This window comes from Carcharhinus amblyrhynchos, unplaced genomic scaffold (genome assembly GCF_965287045.1).
Source record: "Carcharhinus amblyrhynchos unplaced genomic scaffold, sCarAmb.v2.hapA chromosome_273, whole genome shotgun sequence".
NCBI classification, from domain to species: Eukaryota; Metazoa; Chordata; class Chondrichthyes; order Carcharhiniformes; family Carcharhinidae; genus Carcharhinus; species Carcharhinus amblyrhynchos.
This window is the reverse complement of record NW_027650013.1, coordinates 108,943-132,978: the sequence shown is the minus strand read 5'-3', so window position 1 is coordinate 132,978 and position 24,036 is coordinate 108,943. Positions and strand designations below refer to the sequence as shown.

The 24,036-nt window shown below is 47.3% G+C and overlaps 1 protein-coding gene across 3 annotated transcripts in view; it reads left to right on the top strand.

The window, feature by feature from the left end:
* The window catches only part of eml2 (EMAP like 2), an 85,467-nt gene that overhangs the window by 54,108 nt on the left and 7,323 nt on the right, over positions 1-24,036 (top strand). For all 3 annotated transcript variants that reach the window (XM_080183378.1, XM_080183377.1, XM_080183379.1), the window contains 11 exons: positions 1,159-1,269; positions 3,548-3,643; positions 4,557-4,691; positions 6,763-6,862; positions 9,088-9,242; positions 13,092-13,217; positions 14,094-14,225; positions 17,572-17,639; positions 21,294-21,382; positions 22,166-22,263; positions 23,758-23,845. In XM_080183378.1, the coding sequence (XP_080039504.1) occupies positions 1,159-1,269; positions 3,548-3,643; positions 4,557-4,691; positions 6,763-6,862; positions 9,088-9,242; positions 13,092-13,217; positions 14,094-14,225; positions 17,572-17,639; positions 21,294-21,382; positions 22,166-22,263; positions 23,758-23,845 (1,198 nt within the window). The remainder of the gene's footprint in view (positions 1-1,158; positions 1,270-3,547; positions 3,644-4,556; positions 4,692-6,762; positions 6,863-9,087; positions 9,243-13,091; positions 13,218-14,093; positions 14,226-17,571; positions 17,640-21,293; positions 21,383-22,165; positions 22,264-23,757; positions 23,846-24,036) is intronic.

Here is a 24,036-nt window from a genome sequence, read left to right as displayed (position 1 = left end):
GATTTGATTTATTATTGTCATGTATTAGTATACAGTAAAAGTATTGTTTCTTGCGCATTATACAGACAGAGCATACCATTCATAGAGAAGGAAAGGAGAGAGTGCAGAATGTAGTGTTACAGTCATAGCTAGGGTGTAGAGAAAAATCAACTTAATGCGAGGTAAGACCATTCAAAAGTCTGTCGGCAGAAGGGAAGAACCTGTTCTTGAGTCGGTTGGTACGTGATCTCAGACATTTGTATCTTTTTCCCAGTGGAAGAAGAGAATGTCCTGAGTGCATGGGGTCCTTAATTACGCTGGCTTTGTTGAGGCAGCGGGAAGTGTAGACAGAGTCAATGAATGGGAGGCTGGTTTGTGTGATGGATTGGGCTACATTCGTGACACTTTGTAGTTTCTTGTGTAAGGCACGTAAGGAATAATGGAGGGGAGTCGGGGTGGGGGGTGGTCTCCTATTTGTAGGTACAGTTGATTTGAACTGCTAGGTTTTGTAATCGTTCTCTATTCTCCCTGAAGAGAAAACTGGGGGCAGAATGGGGAGGGTTAGGGTTCGGGTTGTTAGTCTATTCCTCGATGGCCTCCGGAATTTGGAGGATAATTTATCAGTGTATCCTGGAGGCGACTGAATTATTAAGGTTGTCACCACCCGTTCCTTTTTTGAAGGAGTTTACAGCCTGATAATTGCTGTCCATAGGGGGGTCCCAGGTTCAATTCTGACCTCAGGTGGGGTTTGCACGTTCTCCCTGTGCCTGCGTGGGTTTCCTCCGGGTGCTCCCTGTTTCCTCCCACCATCTGAAAGAGGTGCTGGTTAGGGTGCATTGACCCGAACAGGAGCCGGGGTGTGGCGACTAGGGGGATTTTCACAGTAACTTCATTGCAGCGTCGATGTAAGCCTTACTTGTGACATTACAAAATAAACTTCTATAAAAAAAAATGGTTAGGTGATTAGCTGTTGTAAATGCACGGGGCTCTAGGGGGGTTGGGGGGTGGGGGTAGGTCAGCCAAGGTAAGGTACTGTGTCAGACAGTGGGTGCAGAGTTGATGGGCCGAATGGCCTCCTTCTGCACTGTCGGGATTCTATGGTGTGAAGGAGAAGGCACAGGAATGTCTACCTGTTACGTCACGTTTCATGAACATTTTTAATCTCCTTTCTTCCAATAGCACCTTCCGCCTCATGTCCGTGTGTGGGACTCTGTGAGTCTGAATACCCTTCACGTTATTGGATCTGGGGTCTTCGATCGAGGCCTTTCTTGTGTGTCCTTCTCCAAGTCGGTAAGTACGCTTCTCTACGTGCCTTTCTGGGACCAGTTTGGAGCGCAAGGTGGAGTTACTCCTGCGATGGAGATATTTCCACGTGGGGGTGGGGTGGGGGAATGGATGGATAGCTGCTTGCGACAGTTCCAACAGGTTGATAATCAGTTAAAGCTTAAAGTTTATTTATCGGTGTCACAAGTAAGGCTTACATTAACACTGCGGCGAAGTTACTGTGAAAATCCCCAAGTCGCCACACTCCTATTCGGGTACACTGAGGGAGAATTTAGCGTGGCCAATGCAACCTAACCAGCACATCTTTCGGATTGTTGGGGGAAACTGGAGCACCTGGAGGAAAACCCACGCAGACATGGGGAGAACGTGCAGTCTTCACATAGACAGTGACCCAAGTTAAAGTTTGCTCTCTCCTTTGGCCTCGATCTCTCGCTGTCCATCGATTATGATCGATGAACCAGATCTGCTTTTGGAGTGGGGATTTACTCATATTTTGTATTTTCTCACACGCCCTTTTCCCTCTTGGGGAAATGTTTGAAGGATGGACAGCACAGTGGTTAGCACTGCTGCCTCACAGCGCTCGGGTCAGTGTGGAGACTGCACATTCTCCCCGTGTCTGTGTGGGTTTCCTCTGGGTGCACCGGTTTCCGCCCCCCCCACAATCCGAAAGATGTGCTGGTTAGGTTGCATTGGCCGTGCTAAATTCTCCCTCCTTGTACCCAAATAGGCGCCGGAGTGTGGCGACTAGGGGATTTTCACAGTAACTTCATTGCAGTGTTAATGTAAGTGTAGCTGTGACACTAATAAATAACCTCAAACTGATTATCAACCTGTTGAACTGCGTTGTGCACGGTGCTCCCTGCGTGTCCAACGTGTCCTGCCGTGGGAAGATTTGGACCCTGCAAATCTTTCCGTCCCACCTGCGATGATGCCAACGGCTGGTGGGACTAAGAAGTCCCATCGACAGAGTTGGTGTTTCATAGAATCCCTGCAATGCAGAAGGAGGCTATTCAGCCCGTCAAGTCGGCACTGACCACAATCCCAACCAAGTCATTTCCCCGTAACCCTACATATGGGTGGCACAGTGGTTAGCACTGCTGCCTCACAGTGCCAGGGACTCGGGTTTTATTCCTGGCTTGGGTCACTGTCTGTGTGGAGTTTGCACATTTTCCCTGTGTCTGTGTGGGTTTCCTCCGGGCACTCCGGTTTCCTCCCACAGTCTGAAAGACATGCTGGTTAGGGTGCATTGACCCGAACGGGTGCCGGTGTGTGGTGATTAGGGGAATTTCACAGTAACTTCATTGGAGCGTTTACTTTATTTTTATTTTCATATTATTTGCCTTGCTATTCCACCCGACACCTGAGGGAGAATTTAGCATGGCTAATGCAGCCTAACCAGCCCGTCTTTCAGACTGTGGGAGGAAACCAGAGCACCCGGAGGAAACCCACGCAGATCTGGGGAGGACATGCAAACTCCGCACAGACAGTGACCCAAGCCGGGAATTGAACCCGGGTCCCTGGCACTGAGGCAGCTGTGCTAACCCACTGTGCCACCCATCTCGGATTTCTGGTGCACACTCTAATTTGCTTGTGAACTTGTGGCGATTCCTGATGCGGCGTTACTTGATTCGCTGCTTATTCCCGATGGCTGGCTGGAATTTTCCAGCTGTTCCAGCCGACTGGATCTTCACGTCTTGCCAATGACGAAGATTCTTGGCCTCCCCACGCCTCGGAGTGTAATAACGGGTAGCCCCATTAGCAGCAGTGAACATAGAACATTACAGCGCAGTACAGGCCCTTCGGCCCGCGATGTTGGTTCCACTGGTCGGCGCAATCTAATGACCCTCTAACCTAAACTATTCCAGTGTTATCCATATGCCTATCTACTGACCATTTTGAACGCCCTTAAAGTTGGCATGTCCACAACTGCTGCAGGCAGGGCATTCCACGCCCTTACTACCCTCTGAGTAAAGAGGGACTGGGTGGTCCGGTCAATGGGGGATAAGCCTATTGTTTGGGCCTCTTGTGTCTCTTTTGCTCCACAAGTTCCGCTTCGACCTTTAGTCATTTGATCCAACTCCACCCACAATTCTCCACCAATAAAACGGTGCCACCTGTAGCCCCTTTTAGATATCGGTGACTCCTATTGACTAATTGATATCCAATTAGGATTAATTGGTTGGCCTGTTAGCCCATTCCGAACCCCAGCCCACGTGTCCTCCTGTGTTTTCGATGTTGAATTCAGTGATTCTTTCTCTTGTTGCGTGCGTGTCGAATTTTGCAGAATGGAGGGGCCCACCTGTGCGCGGTGGACGATTCCAATGAACACATCCTCTCGGTGTGGGACTGGCAGAAAGAGCAGAAGCTGGCTGATGTGAAGGTAGGCCGCTAGCTTCGGTTAGGCCGCGCCACGTCGGAGACGCTAACTGCAAGGGGAGGGGGGGGTTTGGGTTGTCGAGAAACGATGCCACCCGGCAAGGTGGGAGACTCTAATTTCTGACACCTCTTTCCGGTCCGGTGTACAGCACGGCGGCAAGCACTGCTGCCTCGCAGCGTAAGAGACCCCGTTTCAATTCCGGCCTGGGGTCACTGTCTGTCTGTGTGGAGTTTGCCCATGTTCTGCATGGGTTTCCTCCCACAGTCCAAAGGTGTGCTGGTTAGATGGATTGGCCATGCTAAACTGCCCCCTAGTGTCCAAAGATGTGCCGGTTAGGCGGATTGACCACGCTAAATTGCCCCTTAGCGTCGCAAGATGTGTGGGTTGGGGGATTGGCCATGCTAAATTGTCTATTGATGTCCAAAGATGAGCAGGTTAGGTGGATTATTAGGGTGTGGTTGCTGGGGTAGGACCTGGATGCGATGCTCTGTTGGGGAAACTGTGCCTACTGAATGACCACCTTTTTGTACTGTCGGAATTCCACGATGCTCTATTCTCTGAGGAGAAATTCCTTCACGCAAAGAGTTTTGTGGGTCTTTGGAATTCTCTCAACCCAAAGGGTTGTGGGTTCTCCATCATTTGAATAGGTTTGAGACTGGGATGGACGGATCTCAGGAAATTATGGGAGGGGCAATGGGGTAAATGGGGTTGAAGCCCAAGATCAGCCATGACGGTATTGAATGGCGGGGTAGGCTGGATGGGCCAAATGGTCTCCACCCGTTGCTATTTCATGTGTTCTGGTAGTGAAACCTCATGGCCTTTGTAAGGGTGTTTCCCTGTGATTTACTCTGAGGGTTGGAGGGTGGGCTTTCTAATAGCAGTCTTGACCACTTTAGTGGTGTTTTTCTTGTTGCAGTGCTCCAATGAGTCGGTGCTAGCTGCGAGTTTCCACCCCACCGAGCCCAACCTCATCGTCACTTGTGGCAAATCCAACATTTTCTTCTGGACTATGGAAGGCAGCACCCTCTCTAAGAAACAGGGCATCTTTGAGGTGAGTGGCACTGCTTCCCCCAGAGTGGGTTGGCCGGGGCTTGGGGAGGCAGTGTGCGGCGGGAGAGTCGCTGCCCAGCATGGAATTTGGACTGCCACTACAAGCCTGCTCCTGGAACTGGGCGCATTGCCAGGATCTGGGATGTGGAGTAACCCCCACCTCCATTCCCCCCTCTCCCCCACTTCTCTTTCCCCCCCACCACTCCCCTTCCCCCACCCCACCTCCGTGCTGGGCAGCAGCAATTTAATTCGGGAGAGATGCAACTCCAGTTTAAGGCACGATGCCCCACCCCATATCTCAGATGGACGTCCCATCAATCAACTCAAGAACAGCTTCTTCAAAGATGTGCAGGTCAGATGGATTGGCCGTGCTAAACTGCCCCTTAGTGCCAGGGGGGGATTAGCAGGGTCAAATATGTGGAGTTATAGGAATAGGGTCTGGGTGGGATTGATGTCAGTGCAGTCTTGATGGGCTGCATGGCCTCCTTCTGCACTGTAGGGATTTTATGGTTCTTTCCTGCTACCATCAGACTTTTGAATGGACCTATCTTGGTTAAAGTTGATCTTTCTCCACACCCTAGCTGTGACAGTAACACTACATTCTGCACTCTCTCTCCTTTTATTCTCCCTTATGTATTCTATGAACAGTATGTTTTGTCTGTATAGCACGCAAGAAACAATACTTTTTGCTGTATCGTCTAGCCATAATAAATCAAGACAAATCCTGCTGCAGAGAGCTGTTAACTAATTGGATGGATGGCTGGCAGCTCTGAAGTCTCCACTTTGATTTGGCGAGTTGGGTTTAGCTCAGTTGGCTGGGTGGCTGATTAGTGATGCAAAGCGATGCCAACAGCGCGGGTTCAATTCCTGTACCAGCTGCGGTTATTCAGGAAGGCCCCGTCTTCTTTACCTTGCCCCTCGCCTGAGGTGTGGTGACCCTCGGGTTAAAACACCCCAAGTCAGCTCTCCCCCCCCTCAAAGGGGAAAGCAGCTTCTGGTCACCTGGGACTATGATGATTTGACATTTAACTTTTAGTGGTTAGCTGCCTCACAGCGCCAGGGATCCAAGGTTCGATTCCTGCTAAGCCCACTGCCTGTGCAGAGTTCTCCCCGTGTCTGTGTGGGTTTTCTCCGGGTGCTCCGGTTTCCTCCCACAGTCCAAAAGACGTGCTAGTTAGGTGCTAAATTCTCCCTCAGTGTACCTGAACAGGCGAGTAGAGGACTTTCACAGTAACTTCAATGCAGTGTTAATGTAAGCCTTACTTGTGACACTAATAAAATAAAACTGAAAAAAATTTAAAGCTTTAAAAACTAAAGCTTCGTATGGTGATCTGCAATGTTCTGGCTAAATGGGAAATCATAGATTAAACACTAACTTGTTCATAAGGGAATTGGATAAACCTTGAAGGAGATAACTTGAAGAGCTATAGGGAGAGTGCGGGATGAATTAGAAGATTTACAAAGAGCTAGCACAGGCAAGATGGGTGAGGGATCTTATGTATGCATCATCCTGTTTGCTTCAGTCTATGCAAAGACTTCATTTTAAGATATTTCTGCCTGTGCACAATTAAATGGTAGACGATAGTGGTTAACTAACACTGCTGAACTGAAAAAAAAAACTGCACATAGAATGATCTGTTAGCTAAAAATTGGCTGCATTCCTGACGGGTACACAATGCAGGCAAACAACAGTTTTCCGTAGCAGCGAGGACTGCTTTTCTAGACGGGGAGAGCTTGCGAAAAACACATCCAATAACAAGATAAGGATTGAAATATATTTTGGTTTTAGCATGTTTGGTTCAGTTTAGTTCTTAGATACCATTCACCTCAGTACACGTTTTTGTTTGTAGAGAGGCTGGCTTAGAAACTAGTCTCCAAGTTCCCTTTCTTTTTGCTTCTGCCCTGTTAATTTTTTAAGTTCTGTTCAATAAAAAAAAACCATTTTAAGACTCGTGCCCGGTGCTGTTGCCCCGGTCTCTTCGTGTCGAAGGAATGTACCCAACGATGGGCCGAATGGTCTCCTCCTTCTATTGTCGATGGCTTCAGTTTTCTATTTAAATTCCATTTTACAGAAGCAGGAGAAACCCAAATACCTTCTCTGCCTGACCTTTTCCGAGAACGGGGATGCGATCACCGGTGACTCGAGTGGGAACCTGATCGTCTGGGCCAAAGGTGAGGAGATTTCTCCCATCCGGTCATGCAATCGTTAAGTATTCCCGCGTCCTGCTTCTCGAAATCCATCAACTCCAATCTACGTGGGAAGAAAGGGTTTTGCAGAGGGGTGGATGACCTTTTATTGGATGGCTGCTGACTAGAATTAAGAATCTATAATTTCCTCTATGGGCGCAATTTTAAAGTTAAAGTTTACTTATTAGTCACATGTAGGCTTGCATTAACACCGCAATGAAGTTACTGTGAAAATCCCCTAGTCTCCACACTCCGGCGCCTGCTTGGGTACACTGAGGGAGAATTGATCATGGTCAGTGCACCTAACCAGCACGTCTTTTGGACTGTGGGAGGAAACCCACAAAGACATGGGGAGAATGTGCAAACTCCACAGACAGTGACCCAAGCTGGGAATTGAACCCAGGTTCCCGGCACTGTGCGCCAGCAGTGCTAACTACAGTGCCACCGTGCCGCCCCCTTTACAGTCTCGCTGGTCCACAAAACACAAACTCCCACCCGGGGTCAACAGATATTTCCAGGGCCTTTTGCCCGCCTGCTCCGATTCCCATGGTGGGCGGGGCAGTAAGATGCCAGCCTTCATATTTTCCCTCAGAAATTTAAAGGGAGAACATTATTTAGTAGTGTTGCAAGCGGTGACACAGTGGTTAGCACTGCTGCTTCATATCGCCAGCGACCTGGGTTCGAATCCCAGCTTGGGGTCACTGTCTATGGGGAGTTTGCACATTCTCCAGTGTCTGCGTGGGTTTCCTCCGGGTGCTGCGGTTTCCTCCTACAGTCCGAAAGATATACGGGTTAGTTGTATTGGCCATGCTAAGTAGTTCCGGAATGTGTAGGTTAGAGGGATTAGTGGGGTAAATGTGTGTGGTTATGAGGATAGAGCCTGGGGTGGGATTATTGTCAATGCAGACTTGATGGGCCGAATAGCCTCCTTCTGCGCTGTAGGCTTATATTAACACCACAATGAAGTTACTGGAAAATCACCTAGTTGACACACCCTGGTGCCTTTTATGAATTCACTGATGGAGAATGTAACACGGCTTACAGTTTGTATAGCAGTGGTCTAGGATATTTGGGCCTCTGGTGGAACACGAGACATGTTGGTGGTAACTTGGTAGGACGCTCTTGAGCTTGGCCTGATTGAAGTCCCTGGCCATGATGAGCAAGGTCTCGGGATGTTTCGTTTCAAGACTATTTGTAGTGGTATATATTTTGTCCAGTGCTGTCTTCACATCTGCCTGGGGTGGGGTGTAAACTGCCATCAGGATAATGAAGGTGAACTCCTGCAGAAGGTAGTAGGGGTGGCATTTGAGTTTGTGTCTATGTATGCCTTGTTTGTGAAACAAATCCTGCACTCACCTGATGAAGAGCAACACTCTGAAAGCTCATGCTACCAAATAAACCTGTTGGACTTTAACTTGGTGTACTGAGACTTCTTACTACCCCACTTTTTCTATCCAGTATGGCCATTCTGTGTTCTGTCCAAGAGATGGAGTGAGATAGTTTTAAACACATGAGAACTGATACGTGGGAGAATATCCACATTGCGAGAGATCCAAAATAGTTCCCTTTTGCGAACTAGCTGGAATCAGAGAATCCCTATATCGCAGAAGAGGCCATTTGGCCCATCGAAACTGCACCTTCTCTCTGATAGATTATCTTACCCAGGCCTTCTCTATGCCCTATCTCCTGTAACCCCACACACTTCCCATGGCTACTCCCACCTAACCTGCACATCTTTGGACAAAAAGGAGTAATTTAGCATGGCCAACCCACCTAACCTGCACATCCTTGGAGTCTAAGGGGCAATTTTGCACAGCCAGTTACCCTAACCTGCACATTCTTGGACGCTAAGGGGCAATTTAGCATGGCCAATCCACCTAACCTGCACATCTTTGGACACCAAGAGGTAATATAGCATGGCCAATCCACCTAATACTTGGAATTTCAGGGACAGGGCCTGGATGGGATTGTTGTTGGTGCAGACTTGATGGGCTAAATGGCCTCCTTCTGCACCTTAGAAATTCTATGTTTGTAATGATGTTTCTATGAATTACACCCTTTGCTTTTGGAGGCTGTAGCTTAGTTTGCTGTTTTATCTTCTATTCATTTTTCTATATCTGTAATCCCTGACTTCTCGCCTTCAGCTCGAAGACTTTCCTCCTGATGTGTAATCTCTATGGTTTGTTTTTTCTTCCCTTTCTTTTGTGTAGGTACAAACCGGATCAGGTCGGCGATTCAGGGGGCCCATGAAGGGGGAATATTCAGTCTCTGTGTGCTGACTGATGGAATGCTGGTGTCTGGCGGAGGGAAGGATCACAAGGTCATCCTCTGGGACAGGCAGTACCACAAAGTCCAGGAAACCGAGGTGAGAAGGCAACGTGTTTCCGTGCTTGGATGGTGAGTTTCTCTTTGACAGTGCTGCGGACAGACCCTGCTACTGGGGGACCCCTTCCCGATGGGGTGGCACGGTAACACAGTGGTTAGCACTGCTGCTTCACAGCTCCAGGGTCCTGGGTTCGATTCCCGGCTCGGGTCACTGTCTGTGTGTAGTTTGCACGTTCTCCTCGTGTCTGCATGGGTTTCCTCCGGGTGCTCCGGTTTCCTCCCACGTTTCAAAAAGATGTGTGGGTTAGGTTGATTGGCCATGCTAAGAAATTACCCCTTAGTGTCCAGGGATGCGTAGGTTAGAGGGATTAGTGGGTATAATATGTAGAGATATGGGGGTAGGGCCTGGGGTGGGATTGTGTTCGGTGCAGACTCGATGGGCTGAAGGGCCTCTTTCTGCACTGAGGCGTTCTATGATTCTATGTACCTCGTCCCAGTGTGGGATCCATTTTGAAACCAAACCTCTCCAGTGCAGTGGTTAGCACTGCTGTTTCACAGCGCCAGAGTTCTGGGTTCAATTTCTAGCTTGGGTCACTGTCAGTGTGGAATTTGCACATTCTCCCCGTGTCTGCATGGGTTTCCTCCGGGTGCTCCGGTTTCCTCCCACACTCCAAAGATGTGCGGGTTAGGTGGATTGGCCATGCTAAGTTGCCCCTTGGTGTCAGGGGGAGCTAGCTGGGGTAAATGCATGGGGTTATGGGGAAAGGGCCTGGGCTGGATTGTGGCTGGCGATAAATCGCTGCTTACCATTCAAAGATGTGCGGGCTAGGTGGATTGGCCATGCTAAATTGACCCTTAGCGTCGGGGTGACTAGCTCGGGTAAATATGTGGTGTTATGGGGATTGGGCCTGGGTGGGATTGTGGTCTGTGCAGACTTGATGGGCCGAATGGCCACTTTCTGCACTGTAGGGATTCTAGGGTGAGGTTTGGATTAGGTCTACTGTGTAAATAGATTATTTATTGTAGGGCACTGTTTAAAAACAGTTAGGGTTAGGGTGATTTTTGGGTTAGGTCTTACTGTTCAAATAGAGTATTTGCTGTAGGGCACTGTTTAAAAAGACTATTTGGTGTTTGGGTTTAAATTATTGAGGTTTGGGTTTAAATTATTGAGGTTTGGGTTTAAATTTTTGAGGTTTGGGTTTAAATTATTGGGGTTTGGGGTTAAGCTTTAAATTATTCAGTTTTGCAGTCAAGCTTTAAATTATTGAGGTTAGGAGTTAGGGTTTAAAATATTGGGGTTTGGAGATGGGGATTAAATTATTGGGAATTGGGTTTAAATTATGTGGGCTTGGGGTGTGTTTACATCATTGGGGTTTGGGCTTTGTGTTTAAATTATTGGGGTTTGGAGTTATTGGTGTTAGGGGACAAAGATTAAATTATTGAGCTTTGGGTTTAAATTATGCAGGTTTGGGGTGTGTTTACATCATTTGGGGTTTAGGGTTAGTGTTTAAATTATTACAGTAATTATTATTACAATATAATACAATATATTATTACAATATAATTATTAAATTATTACAATTATTAAATTGTTACAGTCTAAATTATTGCGCTGTTAGGATAAATTATTGGCGTCTTGGTTTAAATTATTGGAGTTTGAGGTTAATGTTTAAATCATTGGGATTTGTATTATTTACTGTAGGACCTACGAAGTTGTGCCAAACATGTCCCTATAACCCTCTATCTTACTAAGTTCCATGTCCTTATCTAAAAGTCTCTTAAAAGACCCTATTGAATCCGCCTCCACCACCGTTGCTGGCAGCCCAGCCCACGCACCCACCGCTCTGAGTGAAAAACTTACCCCTGACATCTCTTCTGTACCTACTCCCCAGCACCTTAAACCTGTGTCCTCTTTTGTGGCAACCATTTCAGCCCTGGGAAAAAGCCTCTGACCGTGCACTTCATCAATACCTCTCGATATCTTATACACCTCTATCAGGTCACCCCTCATCCTTTGTCTTTCCAAGGAGAAAAGGCTGAGCTCCCTCAACCTATCCTCATAAGGCATGCCACCCAATCCAGGCAACATCCTTGTAATCTCCTCTGCACCCTTTCTATGGGTTCCACATCCTTCCTGTAATGAGGCGACCAGAACTGAGCACAGTACTCCAAGGGGTCTGACCAGCGTCCTATATAGCTGCAACGTTATCTCTTGACTCCTAAAAACAACTCCTCAATTGATGAAGGCCAGTACACCATACGCCTTCTTAACCACAGCTTCAGCCTGCGCAGCTGCTTTGAGTGTCCTATGAACTCGGACCCCAAAATCCTTCTGATCTTCCACACTGCCAAGAGTCCTACCATTTAGTATTATATTCTGCCATTCTATTTGACCTGCCAAAATGAACCACTTCACACTTATCTAGGTTGAACTCCATCTGCCACTTCTCCGCCCAGTCTTGCATCCTGTCAATGTCTCGCTGCAACTTCTGACATCCCTCCACACTATCCACACAACCTCCAATCTTTGTGTCATCAGCAAACTTACCAACCCATCCCTCCACTTCCTCATCCAGGTCATTTATAAAAATCACGGAGTAAAGGCCCCAGAACAGATCCCTGGGGCACTCCACTGGTGACCGACCTTCGTGCAGAATATAACCCATCTATAACCACTCTTTGCCTTCTGTGGGCAAGCCAGTTCTGGATCCACAAAGCAATGTCCCCTTGGATCCCATGCCCCCTCACTTTTTCAATAAGCCTTGCATGGGGCACCTTATCAAATGCCTTGCTGAAGTCCATATATACTACATCTGCTGCTCTTCATCAATGTGTTTAGTCACACCTTCAAAAAAATTCAATCATAAGGTCATGCCACTATTCTTAATCCTATTATATCTCTCCAAATGTTTATAAATCCTGCCTCTCAGAATCTTCTCCATCAACTTACCAACCACTGAGGTTGGACTTACTGGCCTATAATTTCCAGGGCTATCTCTACTCCCTTTCTCGAATAAAGGAACAACATCCGCAATCCTCCGGAACCTCTCCATCGATGATGCAAAGATCATCGCCAGAGGCTCAGCAATCTCCTCCCAGTAGCCTGGGGTATATCCCACCTGGTCCTGGCGACTTATCTAACTTGATGCTTTTCAAAAGCTCCAACACATCCTCTTCCTTAATATCTACATGCTCAAGCTTTTCAGTCCGCTGCAAGTCTGCACTACAACCACCAAGATCCTTTTCCATAGTGAATACTGAAGTAAAGTATTCATTAAGTACCTCTGCTATTTCTTCCGGTTCCATATTTCCCACCATCACGCTTGATAGGTCCTATTCTTTCACGTCTTACCCTCTTGCTCTTCACATACTTGTAGAATGCCTTGGGTTTTCCTTAATTCTGCCTGCAAAGACCTTCTCATGACCCCTTATGGCTGTCCTAATTTCCTTCCTAATAGCCATATACTCTTCTAGATCTCTAACATTACCTAGCTCTCTGAACCTTTTGTAAGCTTTTCTTTTCTTGCTGACTAGATTTATTACAGCCTTTGTACACCACAGTTCCTGTATCCTACCATAACTTCCCTGTCTCATTGGAGTTCTGCATAGCAATGTTCCAGACAAATATTCCCTGAAAATTTGCCACATTTCTTCTGTACACTTCCCTGAGAAATCCTCTTTCCAATTTAAGCTTCCAATTTCCTGCCTGATAGCCTCATAATTCCCCTTACTCCAATTAAACACTTTTCTAACTTGTCTGATCCTATCTCCCTCCAATGCTATTCTGTCGATCTTTCTTTCTTCTTGGAGAGAGAATGGGCCTTCGGATGGAAACCTTGTGCCAGAACTATTTCCCTGTCTGACCTTGTGTGTGTTTATTAAACCTCAGGTCCCAGAGGCGTTTGGCCCGGTTCGAACAATTGCAGAAGGCAAAGAGAATGGATTGTTCATTGGCACCACGAGGAACTGCATTCTCCAAGGCTCACTGAGTGGAGGGTACTGTCCCATTGTACAGGTAAGAAACCTCAAGTGACGTGGTCTCCTTCTTCATTTTGGGGTGGCACAGTGGTTAGCACTGCTGCCTCACAGTGCCAGGGACCCGGGTTCGATTCCTGGCTTGGGTCACTGTCTGCGCGGAGTTTGCATATTCTCCCCGTGTCTGCGTGGGTTTCCTCCGGGTGCTCTGGTTTCCTCCCACAGTCTGAAAGATGTGCTGTTTAGATGGATTGGCCATGCTAAATTGCCCCTTAGCGTCCAAAGATGTGCAGGTTGGATGGATTGCCAAGCTAAATTGCCCCTTAGCGTCCAAAGATGTGCAGGTTAGATGAATTGACCATGCTAAATTGCCCCTTACTGTCCAAAGATGCGCAGATTAGGTGGATTGACCATGCTAAATTGCCCCTTAGCGTCCAAAGATGTGCAGGTTAGATGGATAGACCATGCTAAATTGCCCCTTACTGTCCAAAGATGTGCTGGTTAGGTCTGTTGGCCACGCTAAATTCTCCTCCGTGTACCTGAACAGGTGCCAGAACGTGGCGACTAGGGAAGAGGGCGTGGGCACCATATTCTATCAGAGAGTCAGTGTGGAAGCGATGGGCTGAATGGACCTCTGCACTGTGGGGATTCAGTGGAGGGTCGGACGCGTCTAGTCGCCATGGCTGAGCCATTGGGGGAGCTCATTGGCCGCACAAGCTAGTCCCTCTAATCTTTTCCAAATCATTATTTTGTATGTTACGCAAAGGGAGGAGATTTCTCGTGTTGGAGATATCTTGCTCCTGTTCTCGACTGAGGCTGAACGGAGTTAGGCCTGCTGTTTGCTCTGGAGGAGGGTGTGCACTCTGGTCTCAGCCCACTCCAACGTACTGATGCTTTCTCCCCGTTCTCTGCACAGGGTCACACTGATGAGCTCTGGGGTCTCGCTGCTCACCCGAGTGAAGACCGCTTTGTGACATGTGGACAAGATAAACTGCTTCATTACTGGGATCCCACCTCTCACCAGCCAGTCTGGAGTAAGACTCTCGATGTAAGTCAGTGCGGAATCAAGCCCGATAAACTCGGTAGGAATCAGAGGCACAATTCAGACACTTTTATATTGCAACCACTCACCACCCTGTCTTAGAAATATATATCTGCTGTTCCGTCACTGTCACTAGGTCAAAATTTTTTCTTTTATCCATTCGTGGGACATGGGCCTCACTGGCTGGGCCAGCATTTATTGCCCATCCCTAGTTGCTGTTGAGAAGGTGGTGGTGAGCTGCCTTGTTGAATCGCTGCAGTCCATGTGCTGTGGGTCGACTCGCAATGCCATTAGGGAGGGAGTCGCTGGATTTTGAGCCAATGACAGTGAAGGAATGGCCGATATATTTCCAAATCAGGATGGTGCGTGGCTTTGATTTTATTTAATTTGATTTATTATTGTCACCTGTATTAGTGTACAATGAAAATTATTGTTTCTTGCGTGCTATACAGAGAAAGCATACCGTTCATAGAGAAGGAAACGAGAGTGCAAAATGTAGTGTGGTCGCAGCTAGGGAAAGATCAACTTAATGGAAGAGAGGTCCATTCAAAAGTCTGATGGTAGCAGGGAAGAAGCTGTTCTTGAGACGGTTGCTTTGTGACTTCAGACTTTTGTATCTTTTTCCCGATGGAAGAAGGTGGAAGAGAGAATGTCCGGGGTGCGTGGGGTCCTTGATTATGCTGCCTGCTTTGCCGAGGTAGTGGGAAGTGTAGACAGAGTCAATGGGTGGGAGGCTGGCTTGGGCTACATTCCGACCTTTTGTAGTTCCTTGCAGTCTTGGGCAGAGGAGGAGCCCATACCAAGCTGTGATACATGCTTTCTATGGTGCGTCTGTAAAAGTTGGTGAGAGTCATAGCTGACATGCCAAATTTCCTTGGAGGGGAACTTGCAGGTGGTGGTGTTCCTATGTATCTGCTGCCCTTGTCCTTTTAGATGAAAGTGGTTGCAGATTTGGAAGGTGCTGTCTAAAGATCTTTGGTGAATTGTTGCAGTGCATCTTGTGGATGGTACACACTGCTGCTACTGAGCATCGGTGGCAGAGAGAGTGAATGTTTGTAGATGTGGTGCCAATCTAGCGGGGCTGCTTTGTCCTGGGTGGTGTAGAGTTTCTTGAGTGTTGTTGGAGCTGCACTCATCCAGGCAAGTGGGGAGTATTCCATCACACTCCTGACTTGTGCCTTGTAGATGGTGGACAGATGTCGGGGAGTCACTGCAATATTTCTAGCCTGGAAAATCATGGAACTCCCTAACAGCACTGTAGGTGTACCTACGCCACAGGGACTGCAGTGGGTTCAAGATGGCGGCTCACCCACCACCACCTCAAGGGGGCAATTAGGGATGGGCAATGAATGCTGGCCTAGCCAGCAACACCTACAAACTGTGAAATAATTTTTAAAAAGATGTTCTGGGGCTCTGTTTAGTTTTATAAAAGTGTGAGTGAGTGGTAGCTCTCCCATCCGAGTTAGTACGTCCACCGCTACACTCTCCAACTTTTACAGGTGCACCGTAGAAAGAATTCTTTCTGGTTGTATCACAGCTTGGTATGGCTCCTGCTCTGCCCAAGACTGCAAGGAACTACAAAGATTGTGAATGTAGCCCAATCCATCACACAAACCAGCCTCCCATCCATTGACTCTGTCTACACTTCCCGCTGCCTCAGCAAAGCAGACAGCATATTCGAGGACCCTGTTCACCCTGGATATTCTCTCTCCCACCTTGCCCTGCCTGCAACAGTAGTGGACTCGCCAACATTAAGGGCATTTAAATGGTCATTGGATAAACATATGGATGATATTGGAATAGTATAGGTTAGATGGGCTTAAATTGGTTTCATAGGTTGGCACAACATCGAGGGCTGAAGGGCCTGTACTGAGCTGTAATGTTCTATGTTCTTCCGTCGCGAAAAAGATACAGAAGTCTGAGATCCCATACCAACCGACTCAAGAATAGCTTCTTCCCTGCTGCCATCAAACTTTTGAATGAACCTATCGTGCATTAAGTTGATCTTTCTCTGCACCCTAGCTATGACTAACACTACATTCTGCACTCTCTCCTTTCTTTCTCTATGAATGGTATGCTCTGTATAGCACGCAAGAAACAATACTTCTCACTGTATACTAATACGTGACAATAATAGATCAAATCAGTAGGTTAGAGGCCCAAAAAAAAGTAATGTGAGTAACTAGTAATCCAGACTGACACTCCAGTGTAGCGCTGAGGGAATGCTACACTGTCAGAAGTGCTGTTTTCTTTTTCTTATTCGTTCATGGGACATGGGTGTCTCTGGCTGGGCCAGTATTTATTGCCCATCCCTAGTTGCCCTTGGAGTCAACCACATTGTTGTGGCTCTGGAGTCACATGTAGGCCAGACCGGGGTAAGGACGGCAGATTTCTTTCCCTAAGGGGCATTAGTGAACCAGATGGGTTTTCCTGACAATCATCATCAGTAGATTCTTAACCCCATTTTTTAAAAAATTGGATTAAAATTCTACTATTTGCCGTAACGGGATTTGAACCCAGGTCCCCCAGAACATCAGCTGAGATTCTGGATTAATAGTCCAGCTATAATACTAGTAGGCCATCGCCCCTCCAATGAGATATCAAACAGAGACACTGTCTGCCCTAGAGGATGTCAATGAACCAGTTGAGTTTTTATGAAAATCGATGATAGTTTCATTAAACTATAACTTTTTTAATTCCAGATTTTTATTGAATTCAAATCTTGCCGTGGTGGGAATTGAACCCGGGTCCCCAGAGCATTATCCTGGGTCTGTGGATTACTAGTCTACTGTAAAAATCTACACGATTGAGGGGCGCGGACAGGGTGGATAGTCAGAGGCTTTTTCCCAGGGTGGAAGAGTCAATCACTAGGGGGGCACAGGTTTAAGGTGCGAGAGGCAAGGTTTAAAGGCAGAGATTTTTTACACAGAGGGTGGTGGGTGCCTGGAATTCATTGCTGGGGGGAGGTGGTGGAAGCGGATACGGTAGTGACTTTTAAGGGGCGTTCTTGACAACTACACGAATAGGATGGGAATAGAGGGATATGGTCCCCGGAAGGGTAGGGAGTTTTAGTTCAGTCGGGCAACATGGTCAGTGCAGGCTTGGAGGGCCGAAGGGCCTGTTCCTGTGCTGTAATTTTCTTTGTTCTTTGTTCTTTGTTCTAGTCCAGTGATATCACTGCCTCCCCTATTTATCTCCACAAATGTGAGATGGCCAATTCTACTGAAGCATAGACAACGCTTAACTTTTTCTTTTAAGGCCTTTGCGTTCTGTAACTTATTTAAGAGGTAACTGGGTGAGTCGTTTTGGGGATTTACTGTTTTTTTTTGTTGAATTCTTGTTTTCCCACTAGGATCCAGCACTGTCTGTTAGCTTCCATCCTAGTGGATCTGTTATTGCTGTGGGGATGATGTCTGCAAGGTAAGACAGTGAGTGGACAGTTACTAAATGTGAGCACACAGTATCCATTCACCGTGAGGCAGGGAAAAACTTGCAGCGAAAGCAATAATCCTCACGGTGCCAGGGATCCGAGTTCGATTCCCGGCTTGGGACACTGCCTGTGCAAAGTCAGTACGTTGTCCCCAAGTCTGCGTGAGTTTCATCGAGTGCTCCGGTTACCTTACAAAGGCATGCTAAATTCTCCCTCAGTGTACCCAAACAGACATTGTGCTTTAGTATTTAAACATACATATTTAAAGAAGATCATAACTTTTAATAATTAAACATTTAAAAGTGCCTACATTAATGTTCACACTGGTGTAGCCTGGCGTTTAACCTATAGAAGGGGATTTTCAATCTCTTGCCCATAATCTAAAGCTTATATCCGTTTTTTAATTATTTTTCATTTGTCAAGTTACTAAGACAGTTTGACGACTAGGGGATGTTCAGAGTAACTTCATTGCAGTGTTAATGTAAGCCTAGTTGTGACACTAATAAATAAAGTTAAAACAATCAGAGTGGCATGGTGGCACAATGGTTAGCACAGCTCCCTCACAACTTCAGGGACCTGGGTTCAATTCCCAGCTTGGGTCACTGTCTGTGCGGAGTCTGCACGTTCTCCCCATGTCTGCGTGGGTTTCATCCGGTGCTCCGGTTACCTCAAAGGCATGCTAAATTCTCCCTCAGTGTACCCAAACAGACATTGTGCTTCAGTATGTAAACATATACATTTAAGAAGATCATAACTTTTAATAATTAAACCCTTTAAACTGCCTATATTAACGTTCACACACATGTAGCCTGGTGTTTAACTTATGGACAGGAATTTTCAATTTCTTGCCCATAATGTAAAGTTTATATCAATTTTTCAATTAATTTTCATCTGTCAAATTTCTAAAACAGAGTGGTGCCTGGTGGATTTTGCCAGTAACCTCATTGCAGTGTTAATGTAAGCCTTCTTGTGACACTAATAAATAAACTTTAAACTGGCAGGGCCCCTGGTTAGCACCGCTGCTGCACAACGCCAGGGTCCCAGGTTCGATTCCCAGCTTAGGTCACTATGTGTGGAGTCTGCACATTCTCCCTGTGTCTGTGTGGGTTTCCTCCGGATGCTCCACTTTCCTCCCACAGTCTGAAAGATGTGGAGGTTGGGTTCTAAATTCTCCCTCAGTGTACCCTGAGCAGGCACTGGAGTGTGACGACGAGGGGATTTTCACAGCAACTTCATTGCAGTGTTAATGTAAGCCTATTTGTGACACCAATAACTTAAACTTGTACATCTCTGTTACAATCTGGTAACAGTGGATCTGAACGTCTGTGCAGGAACAGTGAGAAGTGATTGGCAGCGGGGGGGGCTGGTGGGGAACTGGAAGTAGAAGGGAACTTTTTTAAAAAATTAACCGAAATTTCTGAAAACCTTCACAAAATGATAAGTAAAGTCTTGTGGCACAAGCTGTTAGTTTTTAAAAATTCGCTGGCGGGAGGGGAGTTGCTGGCTTTGCCCTACATTTATTGCCCATCCCTAATTGCGCCTTGAGAAGGTGGTGGACCTTGAACCCGCTGCAGTCCGTGAGGTGTAGGTACACCCACCGTGCTATTGGACTTGTCTGCAGCATTGCCATAGGACCGAGTTTCTCTCTCTCTCTCGGCGCTTTTCAGAGGGGCCGTTAAGAGTCAACCACATTACTGTGGCTTTGGAGTCACGTGTAGGCCAGACTGGGTAAGGGCGGCACAGTGGTTAGCACTGCTGCTTCACAGCTCCAGGAAGCCGGGTTCGATTCCCGGCTCGGGTCACTGTCTGTGTGGAGTTTGCACATTTCCCTCGTGTCTGCATGGGCTTCCTCCGGGTGCTCTGGTTTCCTCTGACAGCCCAAAGATGTGTGGGTTAGGTTGATTGGCCGTGCTAAAAATTGCCTCTTAGTGTCCTGAGATGCTTAGGTTAGAGGGTAAATATGTAGGGATTTGGCGGTGTAGCCTGGGCGGGATTGTGGTCGGTGCGGACTCCATGGGCCAAATGGCCCCTTTCGGCACTCTAGGATTTCTATGACCCATGATTTCCTTCCCTAAAGGACGTTAGTAAACCAGATGGGTTTTCCTGATAATGGTTTCATGGTCATCAGTAGATTCTTAATTCCAGATTTGTATTCCAGTTTCGCTATCTGCCATGGTGGGATTCGAACCTGGGTCCCCCTGTCCTTCCCCTGAGTTTTTTTCAACAATGGTTCCATGGTCGCAGTTACTGAGACTAGATTTATATTCTAGTTTTATTAAAAATTTAAATTCCACCAGCGGCTATGGTGGGATTTGAACCCTTGTCCCCCAGAGCATTATACTGGGACCTCTGGGTTACTAGCCCAGTGACAATACCACTGCGCCCCCGTCTCCCCATCAAACAAGATTTGATGTTGACTCACACGAGGGGACGGTAGGGCAGGTTACAAAGAGAAAACTTGGTTCAAGAGGGAAGATGATGGCATAGTGGTATTGTCAGTAGATTTGTAACTGAGGCCCCCAGGTTCAAATCCCACCACGGCAGCTGGTGGAAGTTAAATTCAATGAATAAAATCTGGAATTGAAACCTGGGCTCAGTAACGGTGACTGTGACACTGTCACCGATTGTCGTTTAAAAACCCATCTGCTTCACTGATGTCCTTTTTAGGGAAGGAAATTGAGGGTGGCACAGTGGGTTAGCATTGCTGCCTCACAGTCCCAGGTTCAATTCCAGCTTCAGGTCTGTGTAGGGTTTGCACATTCTCCCAGTGTCTGCGTGGGTTTGCTCCGGTTTCCTCCCACAGTCCAAAGATATGTGGGTTACGTTAATTGGCCATGCTAAATTGCCTCTTAGTGATTAATAGGGTAAATGTGTGGGGTTATGGGAATAGGGCCTGACTGGGACATGGTCAGTACAGTCTTGATAGGCCAAATGGCCTCCTCCTGTACTCTAGGGATTCTACGATTCTCCCTGTATCTGCGTGGGTGTTTCCTCCCATACTTCAGAGATGTGTGGGGTTACGTTAATTGGCCGTACTAAATTGCCCCTTAGTGATTAATGAGGTAAATGTGTGGGGTTATGGGAATAGGGCCTGAGTGGGACATGGTCAGTACAGACTCGACAGGCCGAATGACCTCCTCCTTTGCTGTAGGGATTTTATGATTCTCCCCGTATCTGCGTGGGTGTTTCCTCCGGGTGCTCCGGTTTCCTCCCATACTCCAAAGATATGTGGGTTAGGTTGATTGACCAGCCTAAACTGCCCCTGGGGGAGTAACAGGATAAATCTGTGGGGGTTATGGACATAGACCTGGGTGGGATTGTTGTTGGTGCAGACCCGATGGACCATGTGGCCTCCTTCTGGAATCTTTGAAATCTGCCATCCTTACCCGGTCTGGCCTACACGTGACTCCAGAGCCACAGCGAGACTCTTGACCTCTGAGATGGCTCAGTGAGACACTCCGGTCAAGGGGCAATTAGGGATGGACAACAAAAGCTGACCCAGCCAGCAGCACCTACATCCCATGAAAGGTTGATTAATTTAAAATAAAACACCCCTGTGAGGGGGCTGGGCCTTTTTTGTTTGATGCTCTATGAGGTCACGGTTCTGTCCAAGTGCTGGTATCAGCTGTGACTGTCTCTGGCAGGTGGATAGTTTTGGATGCAGAAACCAAGGATCCCATCACCGCGCACACAGATGGCAATGAGAAACTCTCAGTGATGAGATATTCTCCAGGTAAGTGAGGCCTCGCGAGTACGCCCGTTATTAACCTGCGGCTGACCGGCACAGTGTGAGGTAGGAGACCTCCCTGGGGCAGACCACGAGTGAGGAATTCCATTGTTGAGCATTTTGGAACCCCTTTCACCATCCAAGGGAGGTTAGCCATGGGTTAGTGCCAAGGGGAATTGCATAGACGCTGAAGATTTCTGTGACCCAGTTCTTTTTTTAACCAGTTTTCAGCCAGGTCTTCCACTCCCTCATAGAGTGGTAAAGGTTTACAGCATGAAAACAGGCCCTTTGGCCCAACTTGTCCATGCCGCCCCTTCTTTAAAACAAAAACCCAAGTTAGTCCCAATTGCCCGTGTTTGGCCCACATCTCTCTATACCCATCTTACCCATGTAACTGTCTGAATGTTTTATAAGACACAAAATTGTATCCGCCTCTACTACTACCTCCTGGCAGCTCATTCCAGACACTCACCACCGTCTTTGTGAAAAAATTGTGACTCTTGTATCTCTTCCCTCTCACCTTAAACCAATGCCCTCTAGTTTTGGACTCCCCTACCTCTGGGAAAAGATATTGACTATTTGGCTGATCTCTGCACAATGCACCTAATCCACCTAACCTGCACATCTTTGGACCTCTTCTTCTGCTCAGCCTTCCATAACGAACAACTGCACTTTTTTCCCACATTATCCCCCAGTTGCCAACAATCCATTTTAGAATTGGGGGATTTGGACCTTGGCTGCTTGAAGTTGTCTACTTTAATCTGGTCATTGACTTTCTCACTCACGCAGATGGCAATTTCTTGGCCATTGGATCGCACGACAACTATGTTTACATCTACGCGGTCTCAGAGAACGGCAGGAAGTATAATCGAGTGGGGAGATGTTCAGTAAGTCAAATGGTGGCTTTTGTCGCGGATTCTGTACCTTGTTAATGTTATGTTGTGGAGTGATGTTGCTGGGTACCCCACACCCAACCGGGCGAGACAGGTGCTAGGTCTTTCACCTGGGAACTGCTCGGCCATTCGTGGGACGTGGGTGTCGCTGGCTGGGCCAGCATTTATTGCCCATCCCTCATTGCCCGAGGGGCAGTTGAGAGTCAGCCACATTGCTGTGGCTCTGGAGTCACATGTAGGCCAGATCAGGGTACGGACGGCAGACTCCCTTCCCCAAAGGGGACATTAGTGAACGAGATGAGTTTTTCTGACAATTGACAATATTTAAAGAAGAGAACAAAGAAAATTACAGCACAGGGACAAGCCTTTCAAGCCTCACCGATCATGCTACCCAACTGAACTAAAACCCCCTACCCTTTCCTACCTGGTGACATTAGTGACCCAGGTGGCTTTTTCCGACAATGGTTATCAGCGGATTCTTAATTCCACATATTTCTAATTGAATTCAAATTCCACCATCTGCTGTGGCGGGATTCGAACCCGGGTCCCCCAGAACATCAGCTGAGTTTCTGGATTAATAGTCTAGTGATAATACCACTAGACCACTGCCTCCCCTGGACTGGGGCCAAAACCATCTGGTGTAGCACCCTCGGAACATACAAGCCTCAGAGTGGTGACTGAACTGGAAGAAATGGGGCAAGCACAAGCCAAGGGCCCGATGAAGAAGGAAGTTGTTACGGCCTTGTGTTCCACCCCAGGTGTAGGAGGGTAACTAAATAATGTTGATCAGTGTTTTATAAACCCTCGATCTCTAGAGACAACTGTTCTGGCTCTGTCACTGAACAATCTACCTGTTTTTAATGTTCCTCCTGAAATATTTTTAATCAAATGTGACTTGGAATCTCTACAGTGCAAAAGGAGGCCATTCGGCCATCAACTCTGCACCAACAACTCCCACCCAGGCCATATCCTTGTAACCTTGCATATTTACCCTGCTAATCCACCTGACACTAAGGGGCAATTTAGCATGGCCAATCCACCCTAACCTACACACTTTTGGGCACTGAGGGGCAATTTAACATGGCCAATCCACCTAACCTGTACATCTTTTGGAATGTGGGAGGAAACTGGAGCAACTGGAGGAAACCCACGCAGACATGGGGAGAACATGCAAACTCCACACAGACAGTGACCCGAGCCGGGAATCAAACCCGGGTCCCTGGCACTATGGGGCAGCAGTGCTAACCACTGTGCCTGCTGTACGAGAAGGATAAAGTGAGCAATTGCCCTGAGCATCTTGTTACATAGTCCAAACAGGCGCCCAGTTCTCTAACAGGCAGCCCACTTGGGTTAGTCGCGAGGTAAATTGAGGGGGGGAGGGAGAGAGAGAGAGAGAGCTCTCTGTAAAGAGATTGCTGCCTTTGCTGAAGGGGCGAGGTGCAGAGATTTCAATAATTTTTATAAACGCAAATTTTGTTCTGGTTTTAGGGTCACTCTAGCTTTATCACACATCTGGACTGGTCAACTGACAGCCGCTACATCGTCACCAACTCTGGAGATTACGAAATCCTCTTCTGTAAGTAGGGACTGTTTGGCATGCTCCCTTCATGTCTCCAGCCCCAGCTTGTCTGGGAAGCTTTTTCCGTGTGTGTGTGCATTGCTCAAAGACCAGCCCATGGTGGCTGTCAGAACTCCAACTTTGTAACTTTTTTAAAAAAAAATCTTGGTGACCAGAAAAGCATGAAACACTGTCTAAATGTAGTGTGT